This window comes from Vitis vinifera, chromosome 1, assembly GCF_030704535.1.
Source record: "Vitis vinifera cultivar Pinot Noir 40024 chromosome 1, ASM3070453v1".
NCBI classification, from domain to species: domain Eukaryota; kingdom Viridiplantae; phylum Streptophyta; class Magnoliopsida; order Vitales; family Vitaceae; genus Vitis; species Vitis vinifera.
The window spans coordinates 12,909,514-12,923,527 of NC_081805.1; the positions used below are offsets into that span (position 1 = coordinate 12,909,514).

At 31.0% G+C, this 14,014-nt stretch overlaps 1 protein-coding gene across 2 annotated transcripts; it reads left to right on the top strand.

Moving 5' to 3' along the window:
• Positions 1 to 41: 41 nt before the first annotated feature.
• On the top strand, positions 42 to 13,768 carry LOC100263686 (mitochondrial uncoupling protein 3). Of its 2 annotated transcripts, XR_009466938.1 has the most exons (3): positions 42 to 569; positions 2,589 to 3,365; positions 13,523 to 13,768. XR_009466938.1 is itself a non-coding variant. In XM_002268569.4 (2 exons), exons 1-2 carry the CDS (start codon positions 213 to 215, stop codon positions 3,129 to 3,131), a joined length of 900 nt encoding a protein of 299 aa, XP_002268605.1. In that variant the 5' UTR covers positions 42 to 212; the 3' UTR covers positions 3,132 to 3,588. The 2 variants fall into 2 exon arrangements, 1 of the variants encoding a protein (XP_002268605.1); XM_002268569.4 differs by lacking the exon at positions 13,523 to 13,768 and having other exon boundaries at positions 2,589 to 3,588.
• The last annotated feature ends 246 nt before the right edge of the window (positions 13,769 to 14,014 follow it).

Below are 14,014 nucleotides of genomic sequence, written 5' to 3' on the forward strand. Positions count from 1 at the left end.
CAAAAAAAAAACTGCTTTGTAAGGATCTGTTTCCAATCCAAACAAGGGGCAAGGGACTGGAGGACTCGCGAGGAGATAGGGCTACTAAAACGACGTCGTTGGTGTTTTTCTTTTAAAACGACGCCGTCTGAGATGCTGATTCTCGACCCCATCCTCTTCAAGCTGGCTCTGCAACGCCTAGGGTTTGGTCTCTGCACCCACGCTCGTCCTCCATGAAGCCAAGGAATGATGAAACCTACACGAAGATAGCACTAACCTCGCTCTCGGCCATGGTCGCCGAGACCTCCACCTTTCCTATAGACCTCACCAAGACTAGACTCCAGCTCCACGGCGAGTCACTCTCTTCCGCTCGCTCCACCACCGCGTTTAGGGTTGCTGCCGAAATCGTTCGGAGAGATGGCCCACTCGGCCTCTACAAAGGCCTGTCTCCCGCAATTCTTCGGCACCTATTCTACACGCCGATCCGAATCGTCGGGTACGAACACCTGAGAAATGCTGTGGATGGCCATGATTCGGTATCTCTGTCGGGAAAGGCCCTAGTCGGAGGAATCTCCGGCGTCATTGCTCAGGTAAATTCCGTGTCTGTGTGTATCCTACCTATGTGTTATTCAACGTTACAAATGTGCGTGCATTCATCACCAGCAAATAAGAGACATTAATAGAATTAACACAACGAAATTATTATTCATATGAGAAGAAGTTTCAGGTTCAAAAATCAAGTGAGAAAGAATGGTGACTCAAGTATAAAATTCAAGATTCAGTTTGCATTGAGGAAAAGGAATTCTCAGTTCAGCTCAACTCAACTCAACAATTTCTTTTTCACTTATGACCATCAATGAGAAGCAATGCATTTTAGAAACAGAAAAGAATGTTGTCTTATTTCACTTCTCATGATTCTCATCATCGATAGAGGAGACCAAGTTTCTTGAATTTCTGATACCATCATGATGTTGAATAGTTTTGAGTTTGTTTTCCCTCATTTTCTCCAACCTCCAAAACTCCCATTGCACCACCTCTAGTGCCATTGTATTTGGCATTTAGACTACTCTAGTAAGTGGTACTTAATAAAACGGTTACTGAGTATAGATTTGAAATTCAAGCAATCATACTTCATCTTAAGAATGTAAGAAACCTTGGTTATTGTATTCATGTAGGGAACAACTCACCTACTTTCTCTATGTAATTTTATTTGTTGCTTGATTTTTAGATCTTTATTTATTCACTAATCCCTCTATCAAAAAATAGAATGTTAGCTTTCAGTATCACATGGGAACCAGACGTTTTAGTAGCTGTTTTTAGGATTGATTTTTGGTCCCAGTGGTATCTGTCCTGGATTCAAAATTGATTGGAACTACAACTGATGTTTTAACTAGGCTCCAACCTTAGGCATAGTTTGAACAAGACAGAGCTACTTCATTGTAAATACCCCTAGTTTGTCATTGTTGGCTTATTTAAAAATGGTTGAAAATTTTCCTGTTACTCTGGAAGTGTTGCATCACTCTGCATTTTCAAATAATTCATTGAGTGTATCAAAAATTTTAAATGCCAATTCCTCTTTTATTCTAAAAACTAGGAAACTTATGTTAGGTTGACACTATAATCACTTATACCTTCTCACAATCTGTGATTCATTTAGTTATTCATTGACTATACCAAAGTTTACAGGCTATTAGTTTCTGGTGTTCATCAAGAAATGCACCTTATAACTAGTCTTGGGCATAATTTTTGCTTTCAAAGATCCATCTTACTCACGCTTTTCCTTTCACCCCTTCATCTAAGAAATTATCCCAATTTGAAATGTTTTAATTTGAACAGCACTAGAACCCTAGTTTCTCCCATTGAGTATTGTGATTTATACCATAGTTACTTATTTCCAATTCTTGGAGGTATTCTCAAATGACAACATCATAAACCCGTCACTCTTCAAGTGATATATATTTATCATGAGGAGAAAGCAAACAAAGGTATGCAGTATTTTTTAAGATCTGCATATCTACCCAAATTTTGTGTATTTTTCACAAAGCAAAGGACAAAAAAGACACATTATATATATAGCTCGGCTTGGTTTTTAGGTTTATTGGTTAAATAGTGATTGGTGATTAATTCTTCCAGCATTATTTCCAATAAAGAAAAATTACTAGGATTGTTGAATTTTGTTTTTAGCATTGGTTCCCTGCTCTTATCTTACTTTATGTCAATGTTCAGAATATAATTCTTGAAATTTAAATTTCTCCCCTGTTATCAAGTCCTGAATTCCTCTGGTGTTGCATTATTCATGCTTTTGTGCCTTGAGCATTTGCATGCATGTTGTTCTATTATGCTTTTGATGCTCATGCCTTATGTTTCAAGTTTGATTTAGTTGAGGAAGAGGTATTCATGGTTGCGTTATTTTTTTTCCTTTCCATTTTCCCCCTCTTGATGCTTCTTACAATACTTAAAAGAAATACTCACTTCAAGACATGGTAGACATGGTCATAAGTGATCTTTATTCTTCTGTTGTTTTGGGTCTGATGCATGGGGAAGCTGAGCCATGATTGTCTAATTGATTCAGTGGCCCATTGAATATGCGCTTATCCCTTGTAGCATAGGTAGTGGCAAGCCCTGCTGATCTTGTCAAGGTGAGGATGCAAGCAGATGGTCGAATGGTGAGCCAAGGCCTCCAATCCAGGTACTCAGGAACTTTTGATGCATTAAACAAGATTATCCGTACAGAAGGCTTTCGAGGCCTATGGAAGGGGGTTTTCCCAAATGTCCAGAGGGCATTTTTAGTGAACATGGGAGAATTAGCCTGCTATGATCATGCAAAACATTTTGTTATACAAAACCAGATATGTGGTGACAACATATATTCCCACACCCTAGCCTCTATCATGTCAGGCCTTTCAGCAACTGCTTTAAGTTGTCCAGCGGATGTGGTTAAGACACGAATGATGAATCAGGCTGTGAGCCAGGAGGGCAAGAGTATGTATAATAACTCTTATGATTGTCTCGTGAAAACTGTCAGAGTTGAAGGATTAAGGGCTCTTTGGAAGGGATTCTTTCCTACATGGGCAAGGCTTGGTCCATGGCAGTTTGTGTTCTGGGTTTCTTATGAAAAGTTTCGGGAGCTTGCGGGGCTCTCATCCTTCTGATGAATTCTAGCGACTACTTTATTTCATGCTCAAGTTGCTTATTCCTGAAGTAAACAATTGATCAAATGCCATTTATTATTCCTCACTCAATCTTCAAAACATGGCTGCAATGGCTTCCTCGGTTTGGGATTGGGCTTTTCTCTCTCGTCAAATCTGAAGGATAGAATATGATGAGAGCCACCGGGCAAAGAGAATTGCAAAGAAGAGCTCATGATTATCTGAGAAACAATTAAGGTCAGTGATTCCTCGAGTTACATTTCGTACACATTCTTTACCAACTTATCACCCACTTCTTTCATACAAATTATTTTAACATTTTTTAGTTTAAAAATAATTTATTGTATGTTTTAAGAATTACACAAGTTTTTGTTTTCACGTATTCGTATTGTAACGGGTGATTGTTTTCACTTTAGGACTATGCTTGGTATGGAAAGAATGGAATAGTTATTTCATTGTATGTCTTCCATTCCAAGAACAACGATTTCAATATGGTTGTTGTTCTATCCGCATATAAACCTATGGGTTTAGATTTTTAGGTTATGTTTAGTTTACAGAAAGTACAAATAAAAGAAAATAAAAATGTTATAGAAAATTATTTTCTCATGTTTGGTTTTATTGTATAAAATATTAAAAAAAAATATATGATTAAAAATTTGTACATTTTAATATTATTTAATCTTTATATAATAGAGAAAAATAAGTTAAATGAGTTTGAAGAAGCATTTAAAAATAATTTCTTAATTTTGGATTTTTTTTTCATTTTACTTTAGTTCTCCATTTTCTTTTGCTGTCATTTTTCCTCCAATTTTCAGGAATGGATTGGAAAATTATCTATATATTTTGTTTAATTCATTTTTTAAAAAAAAAGATCTAATCAATTTTTTTTTTAAAAAAAAAAAAAGTGGGTTTTTACTCATTAATCTAGAAAAATATAAAAAGGGAACCCACCTTTTATAAATTAATTTTGTCTTCTTTCATTTAAAAATAATTTAAAATACATGCATTTTTTCATAAATCAAATAGTTTAAAAAAAAAAATGAAAAAAAGCTCAACTTTTATAAATCAGTTTTTTTTTTCATTTAAAAATATTTTAAAATATGTACATTTTTATGGGTGAAATAATTATTTCTTAAAATATTCTTTTATTTGATGATGTTAAATATGATTATCAAAAAATTAATTTATCATTTTAATTTGATAAAAGTATCTTAGAAATAAATATATTATTTATTATATAATATAATATACAAATCATTTTGAAAAAATTCTCTAAAATCCTCAAATGATAAATAAATTTTTTTTAATTCTCTAATTAATTATAATTTTATAGAGTGTATTATATAAATTCATACTTAAAAGTTAAATACAATTAAACCAAAAAAACTTAAAAATTTTAAAAAATAAATAAATGTGGAGTCTCATTATATTTCCATCTCTTTCTCAATGTTTATATTTTCTACTTGATTTAACGAAGTGAAAGATAATATTTTATTTTTATATTTTTAGCTTTAAAGGTTTATTTTTTATTTTTTAATTATATTTTTAATTTTTAAAATTTCTTATTTTAATTTGTTGTCATAGTAAAAGAAAATTGTGGTGTTTTTAACCTTAAAAATAAAATGTCACTTTAGAAAGTAATTATTTAATTTATGAAAAAGTGCATATATTTTAAAATTTTTTTAAATTGATGAAGATAAAACTGATTTATAAAATTTGGGGTTTTTTTTTTTCTAAATTTTTTCAAATTAGTGAGTGATACTATATTTGATACTAGTTTAATCAATTGTCATACTGTAATGGAAGTTCTTATTTTTCCAATATCTTTTATTCTCGACGACAGTAGGTTTAGGCATGAATGAAAATATCAGGCAATTTCATGAAAATATTAGATATCGGAAGACCTCCAAATGGAATCATCAAAAAAAAAAAAAAAATCATCAAAATATCGGCAAAATATTGTTTTGTATTGATAAATGGCCGAATTTTGTGGAAATATTAGATATCGGAAGACCTCCAAACGAGATCATCAACCGATAGGTGATTGCACAAAAAAAAAGTCGATGAAAAAAAAAATCGTTAAAATGTCGTTTTGTATCTATAAATGACCGATTTTTCAAGTTCATAAAACACAAGAGGGCGAGGTGAAAAAATCAGCAGTTAATTGCCAATAAATCGCTCTGATTTTTTTTCTTTTTAAATCGCCAATTTTTTTTTTCTAATTTTTATATTTATCCGTGTTTTTTAAAAATGTCTTCCAAGTTTTTTAATTATTTTTTTCTAATTTATCTTTTATTTTAAATTTATATTGTCTTTTTATTTTATATTATCTTTTTATTTTTAAATATTCTTGTTTATCAATATTTTAATCCTTGATTTTATTATAATATTAAATAATAACATATAGAATTTTAAAACATATTTAATACTAAAATAATGATTTATTTAATTTAGAATGATGTAAAATAAATGATGATATATGTATGATTTTTTTAAAATATTTATATTTCTCTTTTGTTTAATTAATATATAAAATATAAAGAAAAAGTTGTTAAAAATGATGATGATAGTTTTATATTTTTAAAAATATTTTAAACAAAATTTAAAATTTAAAATTTATTTATTTATTAAAATTTTATTTTAATATTTTGTTTTTCTCATGGACATCTACATGGGTATGTCTTTATAAAACGAAGTGCACTAATGGTCCATTGGTTAGACGAGGATATCTCATCCTTAATTATGGCAGAAAAATCGGAAATGGTCAAAATTGATTTGAAAAATCAGTGATAATTGCCAAAAAATATCCGAACGACAAAGTGATCGATCTTTCTCCTTCATTGGTCATGTCCCCCATCACCAAACAGAAAATTTTGTGGAAATATCTTAGAAATTTCTGAATTTTTTAAACCTTGCTTATGATAAAATTGTTGTCTGATTACTTGGGTTTATTTCTAAGTACATAACAAGTGGAATTCATCTTCTTTTACATATGGCTTCCATAACCACAGTGAATGGAGTTGAAGAACTACCATTTGAGAGGAATGCTCCCCATACTACTTCCCTTTTTTAAAGCATATCACATTGCTGATTTCTTTTTGTGCTCGCAATGATTATGTGTCTAGCATTTGTAGTGATGGCTCAATGACATCCCTCTAATCATGATGCTTAGCAAATATGTTAATTCGAAACAAATAAAATAAAAATTGATCCTCAAGTTCACTACTAGGTAGACATATACATAGGTGCCCTTTAGGGTGTTACTCCAAAACTCTTTCCATTCTAGAAAGCAACCATAGCCATTGAAGATTTGTTTTACAACCCCTTCCCTTAGGCAACCAGATCTTCTTTATATTACAAGTAAAGCTTGTTTTAATTCATAATGTGCTTTGTGTGTAGTTGGCAAACATAGGATGGTCTTAAGGAATTAATGAAGCCTTTTGGTTGAGCCATGTACGCGGATTCATGAAATTTGCCATTAAGAAAGACATTATTTATATCTATTCACTAACTATCCTAATGATAAGTGATAATAAGAGTAAATATAACTCCAATGGTTAGTGGCTTCACAATAGGGTTGATTTCAACCTAATCAGGCCTGAATTTTGTTGAAAGCCTTTAGCAAGAAGGTCAACTTTGTAGTGTTGAATGTTGCCATCAAGATTGAATTTAACCTGAAAAACCCATTTGCTCCCAAAAAATTCATAATGGTAATGTCTAGAACCAAACTTCATGTTTTTATTACATAACAAGGTATGACACTCATCCTTCATGGTAGATTTTGGGTTAGTATTAGTCGAAGCTTATGAAACATTTTTAGGAATAGCAACATTAGTAGACTCATTTGCACCATTAGTAGATGCATGATATGTATTTTGGTTTGAAAATGCCAACTTTGGAACTAATTATCATAGGATGAGTGAGAATGATTTGTTTAGGTAGTGGAGCAAGATTAGTTGAGTCAACAGCAAGTTTGAAAGTTGGTGAATTTCATTGCTTGAGAAAGTGTTGTCACAAACAAAGAAATAAGGAGTAGTAGAAAGAGGTTGAGATGGAGTAATACCAGCTAAATGAGTAGTGGGAAAAGGAATAACAAATGGAAAAGAAGTAGAGGATGAAGTGGATAGAAAAAGGTTGGTTTGTTAGAATTATGAGAAAAATCGTAAAACAGGGAAAATCCATTTCAACACTTCTTGAATGTAAAGACGGCTAAAAGAATTAAGGCATTTGTAGGCTTTATGAGAAGATTTGTAGCCAAGAAAAACATATTTGTTAGTATGCTAAGATAATTTACGCTTATTATAAGGATGAGAAAAGGATAACAAGAATAACTAAATATTTTGATGAATGTGTAGTTAGGTTGTTGCTTGAAGAGAGTTTCAAGGGGCGAAAGATTAACTACAATATGTGTAGGTAGATGGCTAAAGATGTAGACAATAATGGAAAAAGAGTGCCACCAAAATTTGAGAGGCATTAAATCTTACGAGAGAGAGCAAATTCAACAGTTTGATGATGTTTCTTTCAACTTTACCATTTTGTTGATGAGTATAGGGATAATGGTGTCTAAAGATGATATTGGGTTGTTTGAGAGGTGATGTAAGGGTTTTATACTCCTCTCCCTAATGAACTTCCTTTTATTTTGTAGTCACATTGTCTTTCATTTAACTTTTGAAATTGAAGAAAAATGGCTTGAATTTTGTATTTAAGCTTCATGGGATAAATCAAGGTAAAATTGGTGAAACTATCAACAAACTCTACATAGTACTAATATACTTTAATTGATAGAACAATGTTAGACCTCATACATCAAAAAATACAAGTTCAAAGGGAGAAAAGGTTTTATTGATTAAAATAGGAAAAGATGTCAACTTAGTTTTCCTTAATTAACAAGCTTGATAGAAAATGAGTTCTTTTTTTAGAAGTAACATGAATATTAAGGTGTTTAAGTACACAAGATAAAACTCTAAAACAAGGTTGACCAAGTATTCTATGCCACTAATCAAGCATTTTGCTTTAATTGTCACTTTAACAAAAACTAGTGCTAGAAGTACAAGTAGAACTGAGAGGAAATTGACTCAAATCAAGGAAAAATGAGGATGGGTTGCATCTTATTGATGACAAAGATTGTAATGTTGATGACTAGGAGAGATTAAACTAGTACATCCATCTTTAAGTCTCCATTGAAATAACATGTTCTTTGTATTCTTTTCTTTAACAAGGAAAAAATAGGGATGAAACTCAACAATTACATTATAATCTTTAGTAAATTGTGATACATTCTATAGGTTTTTGGTAATATAAGGAACATATAAAATGTTTTTAGGTGAAGGTTTAGATTATGAATTGTAGTTAATAATACTTGTTCATATATAAGAAATAGACAAGTTTTGGTTGTTACCTACAATCAATTTGTCTTTATAATTGTTCTCGAGAGACTGGTTGTTGAGATATGAAGTAATATGATTGGTTGCACTACTATCTATGTATCAAGAAAGATCATTCACAATTTTTGGACTAGCAAAGTATACTTGAGATTTGATTTGAGTTATTGCCTTGATGAGTTGCAAAATTGTTGTTCTAACTAATGTTTAGACCAATGAAGCTAAGATCAAATGTATGATAACATTGGATTGCTATGTGACCTGGTTTGCCACATACTTGACAAATTGGCTTACCTTGTCTATTATTGATCTTGAAATTCTTGCCTTTGTTTTGGTTGTATTTTCTTTGGAAATTACCTATGTTTTGGTTGTTGTTGTAGTTCTAAGACTTTTTTATTGCATAATTTACAAATGTTGTCATATCAATGGAAACATCTTATTCAAGGATTAGAATGTTATCCACATACAATAACATCACAAAATTGTTATAAGAATACTACTTGAAATAAACACATGGATAGATTAATGTCCTTTTATAGCCATGACTCATCAGCCTTTATAGGTATGTTACTTGCAATAACATCTCTAATTGACTCATTAGCCTCCTCATCCTTATTTCTAGGTTATTGTGATAAATAAGGAATAGGTACCAACTCAATAAAGCCATTACCTATACCTTTAAATCCCTCAGCTTTGCCAAAATTTTCCAAAGTTTGGTCATCTTAGAAAACCACATCTCTACTTCTCACAAGTTTATTTTTTATTAGATCCTACAACCTAAATTCAAACTCTTTATCACCATAACTAACAAAGACATGTGGGATTGTCTCATCATCAAGTTTGGATCTTTGTTATTTAAGAACATGCATGAAAACCTTATATTTAAAAACTTTCACGTGAGACTAGGAAACATATTTTCTATTCACACCTTTTCTAGTGCTTCAAAATTTAGTGGAATTAAAAGGGATTTGTTTATCAAGTAGCATGTAGTCTAATCAACTTTACCTTAAAACTCTTAAGGCAATTTTGTTGTTTTTAGCACATAACTTATTGGGATTGAGCTCCTAAAAGTAAGACATGATGTAACAAAGTTAAACTTAACTATCCCTTTGGTGTATTAACATTGATTTGAACATTCAACCCATGTCTCTTACATTATACATGACTTGGGTGCATTAGGAGTTGCATAAAAGATACAAGTCATGGGTTCCTTATAAGTAGATAAGTTGTTTACAGTTGGTTTATAGATTTAGGCAATCCAATAGAGACTGTATTGCACCACTTCCTAATTGGAGAGATGGTTTGTCTTGGCCATTAGGATGGGTTTCCCATGGTGAGTGCACTAGTCTATGTGATGCACACTGAACATGACATACAATGAATCATGATGCAAGGCTATCAATTGTCATGATTCACCAAGCTACTATACTTCATGGACTCTTAACTTTGAAAGGATATTGAGCATGTACCAAAATCAACAGGAGGCTTCAACCTATGAGTGAGACTATAAAGTAGTCATATATCCCTATAAATTGGGTCACTATTGATGAAGGTTGGTGGCAACAAGTATTCCCTATAGAGCCATCATGATATCTCATGGGATTAAGACAGTGTCTCCCTTTGGGTGATCTAAAGGACATGTGATCATGAAATCTATGACTATGGTAATTCCTTTAGTAGAATTTGACGTATGCTCCTTGGAGCTCTAGTATGTCATTTGATCACATAATAAGGGGGATGTGTAACTCAAGGATTTGAGAAGTAATCTTGATAGGTGATAGCATTACATTGTTAAATTACGAATATCAATTCATGGGGAGTCTACATGTAGTGTCACAAACTTGAACATTTGGAGTCTCGTTGAAATTTAAATAGGATACTAAAGTGTAGTTGACTCTCTATAGTTAGATGTTTAGTCAATTTCAAATTTTGATTATGAGGAAGCCAATAGTCTTGTGGGTCTCAATGGTCCCGCTCTAAGTTCATATTCCTTGTTGACACAACCTATGAGGGTTGGATGGGTTTTTAGTTCACTTTTGTGCACAAGGGCATTTTGATCATTATGCAAGGTTGCATAGGAATAAGTGAGTGATATCTCTAGACTGAACTAATTGATTAATTAGGCCTTGTATGGTTAATGAATCAATTAGCAACCTTTTGAAGCTAGATTAAGTGACCCAAGTTTATAGTGGGCTTGAGTCACTTAAGCCTAGTAGGAAGCCTATAAATACCTCTTTAGGAATTAGGGTTTCCAAGTCTTGTCATTTTCCCTTTCAATCTAGAGAGAGAACCCTAACCTTTATCTTTGAGATTTCCACCATTTCAATGCTTAGACACAAGGAAGAGTCATTGGGCAAAAGTTCATGGTGTTTACAAGATCTTTTATAACTTTGGAGTTATCTACATTGATTGGAATTGATATGGGAACATTCAGATCAAAGTTATGTGGCTTTATTCTCTATATCTATGTTTTCTATGGTATTCGTATTGTTTTTAAATACCTATTTATCCACTGCAATAGATTTAGAGAGTCTATGATATATTTGCATGTACCCTATACGATCCAAGGCATGGGAATGGAGTGAGTAATCCAAGGTTCCCAACATAACTAACTCTCTCAATTATGGGCAATCTCTCTTAGTAACACCATTATACTATGAGTGTCAAGAACTATTTTCTCATACCTTATACCACGCTTTGAACAATACACTACAAACTCTTCTCAGGTGTACTCACCTCCATTATTAGAATTGAGGCACTTTAATTTCTTTGCAATCTCTCTCAACCATGGCATGAAACTATAAAAAATGCAGAAAGATCCTATTGACTTGAGCAAATAAATTCATACCTTCATGGTAGCATCACTAATGAAGGTGATAAAAGTATTCTTTCCTCTAAGAGTATCCATATCTATAGGGTCACACCATCAAATATACCAATTCCAACTTCTCTAGCTTCTTCTTAGAGATAATGTTGAAAGGCACTCTATGTTGCTTTCTAGCCAAACAATGATCATATGAAGACAAGGATTTATTTTTGCCATGGTAATTAAGGACTTCCTTGTCAAAACTTGCAATCTTTTCTCACTCATATGCCCTAACCTTTTTGTAACACCCCAAAATAAACTTTAGGGGCAAAATAGTAAATTAAAAATTAATTAATTAATTAATTAAACTCATTAAAGGTAAAAGAGTCCTTTTACAATTAAAAATTCTAAGTATAAATTAGATTTTCCTCTTATCTTCTCTAGTCAGAAAACTCTATTAACCAAAAATCAAAAAATTGGAGAACGTAGGGCTAAAGGTTTGAAAGTCTAGAGTTTGAAGTTCAGATTTTTTTTAGGTAAGATTCTAACCCTAGTTAATATATTATATTCGTTAGTTAGTTTTGAACACATTAGATATTCTTTAGAAAATTTTAATTTAGATTAGGGTTAGTTTAGTTAATTTATTTTAAGATCAAAAGATTGAAATTATGAATATGGATTGTTTCACTGATGAAAATAGGGAAATTCGAATTTTTTTTTTTTGATGAATAGATCTAAACAATGAAATTTTAAAAATTAAATGAGTAAATAAATCTATGATTATATGTGGCTTAAGGGATTGGAAAATAATAAGAAAAAGAATTGCATGTTTCTAGATTTTGGATTTGAGGCACTAAAGAAAGAAAAAAAAAATTAATATGTAATCGTGAGAGACAAAGAGTGGTAGTGGAATAAATTAAAATAATAATAATGAGTATAATTGGGGGGTTGTTAGAGTTGTTAAAAGTACATGGAGTATTTTGTTAAGTAAGAGGGGACATTGGGATTAATAAGAATAATGATAATAATAATAACAATAATAATAATAATAATAATAATAATAATAATAGTTGTGATTAATAAGAATAATGATGATAATGATATTATTAATAATAACAATAATAATAGTTTAATGCAAATAAATATTCTTAAAAGAATTAATTTAGATAAGTTAGAAACAAGAAATAAATTAAATAGTAATAATAGTTTACTGCAAATAAATATTCTTAAAAGATCTAATTTAGATAAGTTAGAAAAAAAGAAATAAATTCTTGTTTAGGAAGTTGAAAATAATATTGGATGGTAATAATATTAACATGATAAATTAATTAGGATCCCTGATACTAAATAAAATATTTTTAAGATTGTCAAATTTATATATTTAGATAAATAATCAATAATCAATATTATGTATGATATTATGTTAGGTGAGAAGTAAATTCGTCAGGCTAAATACTTCAAGTTTTTTAGTGTTTCTTCGAGGTAAGGGAAATCAATGCAGATTTTTATAAAAGAAGATAATTTTCTTTTTATATTGTATTTTGAAATGTGTAAAAATATTTTTTTTATTTTTTTTTGTATGGATCAAATATGTGTTTTGTATGGAAAGTTTTTTTTTTTTTGAGAATTTTCTTTGTTTATTTATGAAAAGTGAAAATTTTTGGAGATATGATATTTTGTTTTGCAAGTTTGAATTAATGAAATAAAGTGTTTGACTCTGGTTTCTATGGCCCTAGTCAACGGGTTATAATTGTTGACATATTCGACCCTAATCAATGGGTTATAATAGTTGATATTATATGACTCTAGTCAACGAATTATAATAGTTGACTTTATGACCCTAGTCAATAGGTTATAATTGTTGACATTTGATTTTGTTCACCTTAACTAGAACAAATTTGAAATTAGCCACTCATTTGTGAAGTCTCACCTAATTGGGCACCATTTGTTATTTGATAACCAGAGTAAAGACATTTTGAATGCATTTGATTTGGTTTTGATGAGAAATTGTTTTGAAATGGATATGAAAAATTTTGTTGAAAAGTTTGAATGTATCAGTATTTTGAACTCAAAAGTTCTTATGAAAATAAGTATATATTATATCTCCTATTTGCAAGCATGATTGAAAATTGTTTGATCCATGAAACTGTATTAATGTTCCTTATTGGACTTTAAGCTCACCCTTCCTTCGTTGATATTTTTTTCAGGTACTCTCAATTCGGGCGAGGAGCGATGGTAAGGCTGGGGAATTTTTCTTTTTTTAGGATTTTGGTTCAAACTTTATTTTGGACATTATTTAGATGTTAAAATTTAATTCCCGTTTAAATTATTTAAATTTGGAGTTATTTGAACAATAACACTCTGGTTGATGTGTTAGTTTTTTTTAAAGTTGATACTTGAAGATTTTAGAATTTTGTCCTACTACTCTGAATAAAAATTAGGTAGTTGGTAAATTTCCAGTTACAATATGAATGTTTGTGTTGTTTCCACTTTGAGCCTTTGGGCTTAAGGTATGAAATGACCGTCATGCCCTTGGAGTGGGTTTTGGGACGTGACACTTTTACTCCAAGAAAGTATCCTCTATAGCATACAATTCACCCTTACATACTTTATCTTGAGTGTTGTACCAAGTGCACACATACACTTCATCTAACAATAACCAATGAGTTGTTATTAAGCCTCTATTTTCCACCACCAAA

Excerpts from the sequence above, each read along its gene's own strand:
- LOC100263686 (XM_002268569.4), top strand. The coding sequence starts at position 213 with ATGAAGCCAAGGAATGATGAAACCTACACGAAGATAGCACTAACCTCG. Across the intron at positions 570-2,588 it reads TCTCCGGCGTCATTGCTCAG|GTAGTGGCAAGCCCTGCTGA; the intron begins GTAAATTCCGTG and ends CTTGTAGCATAG.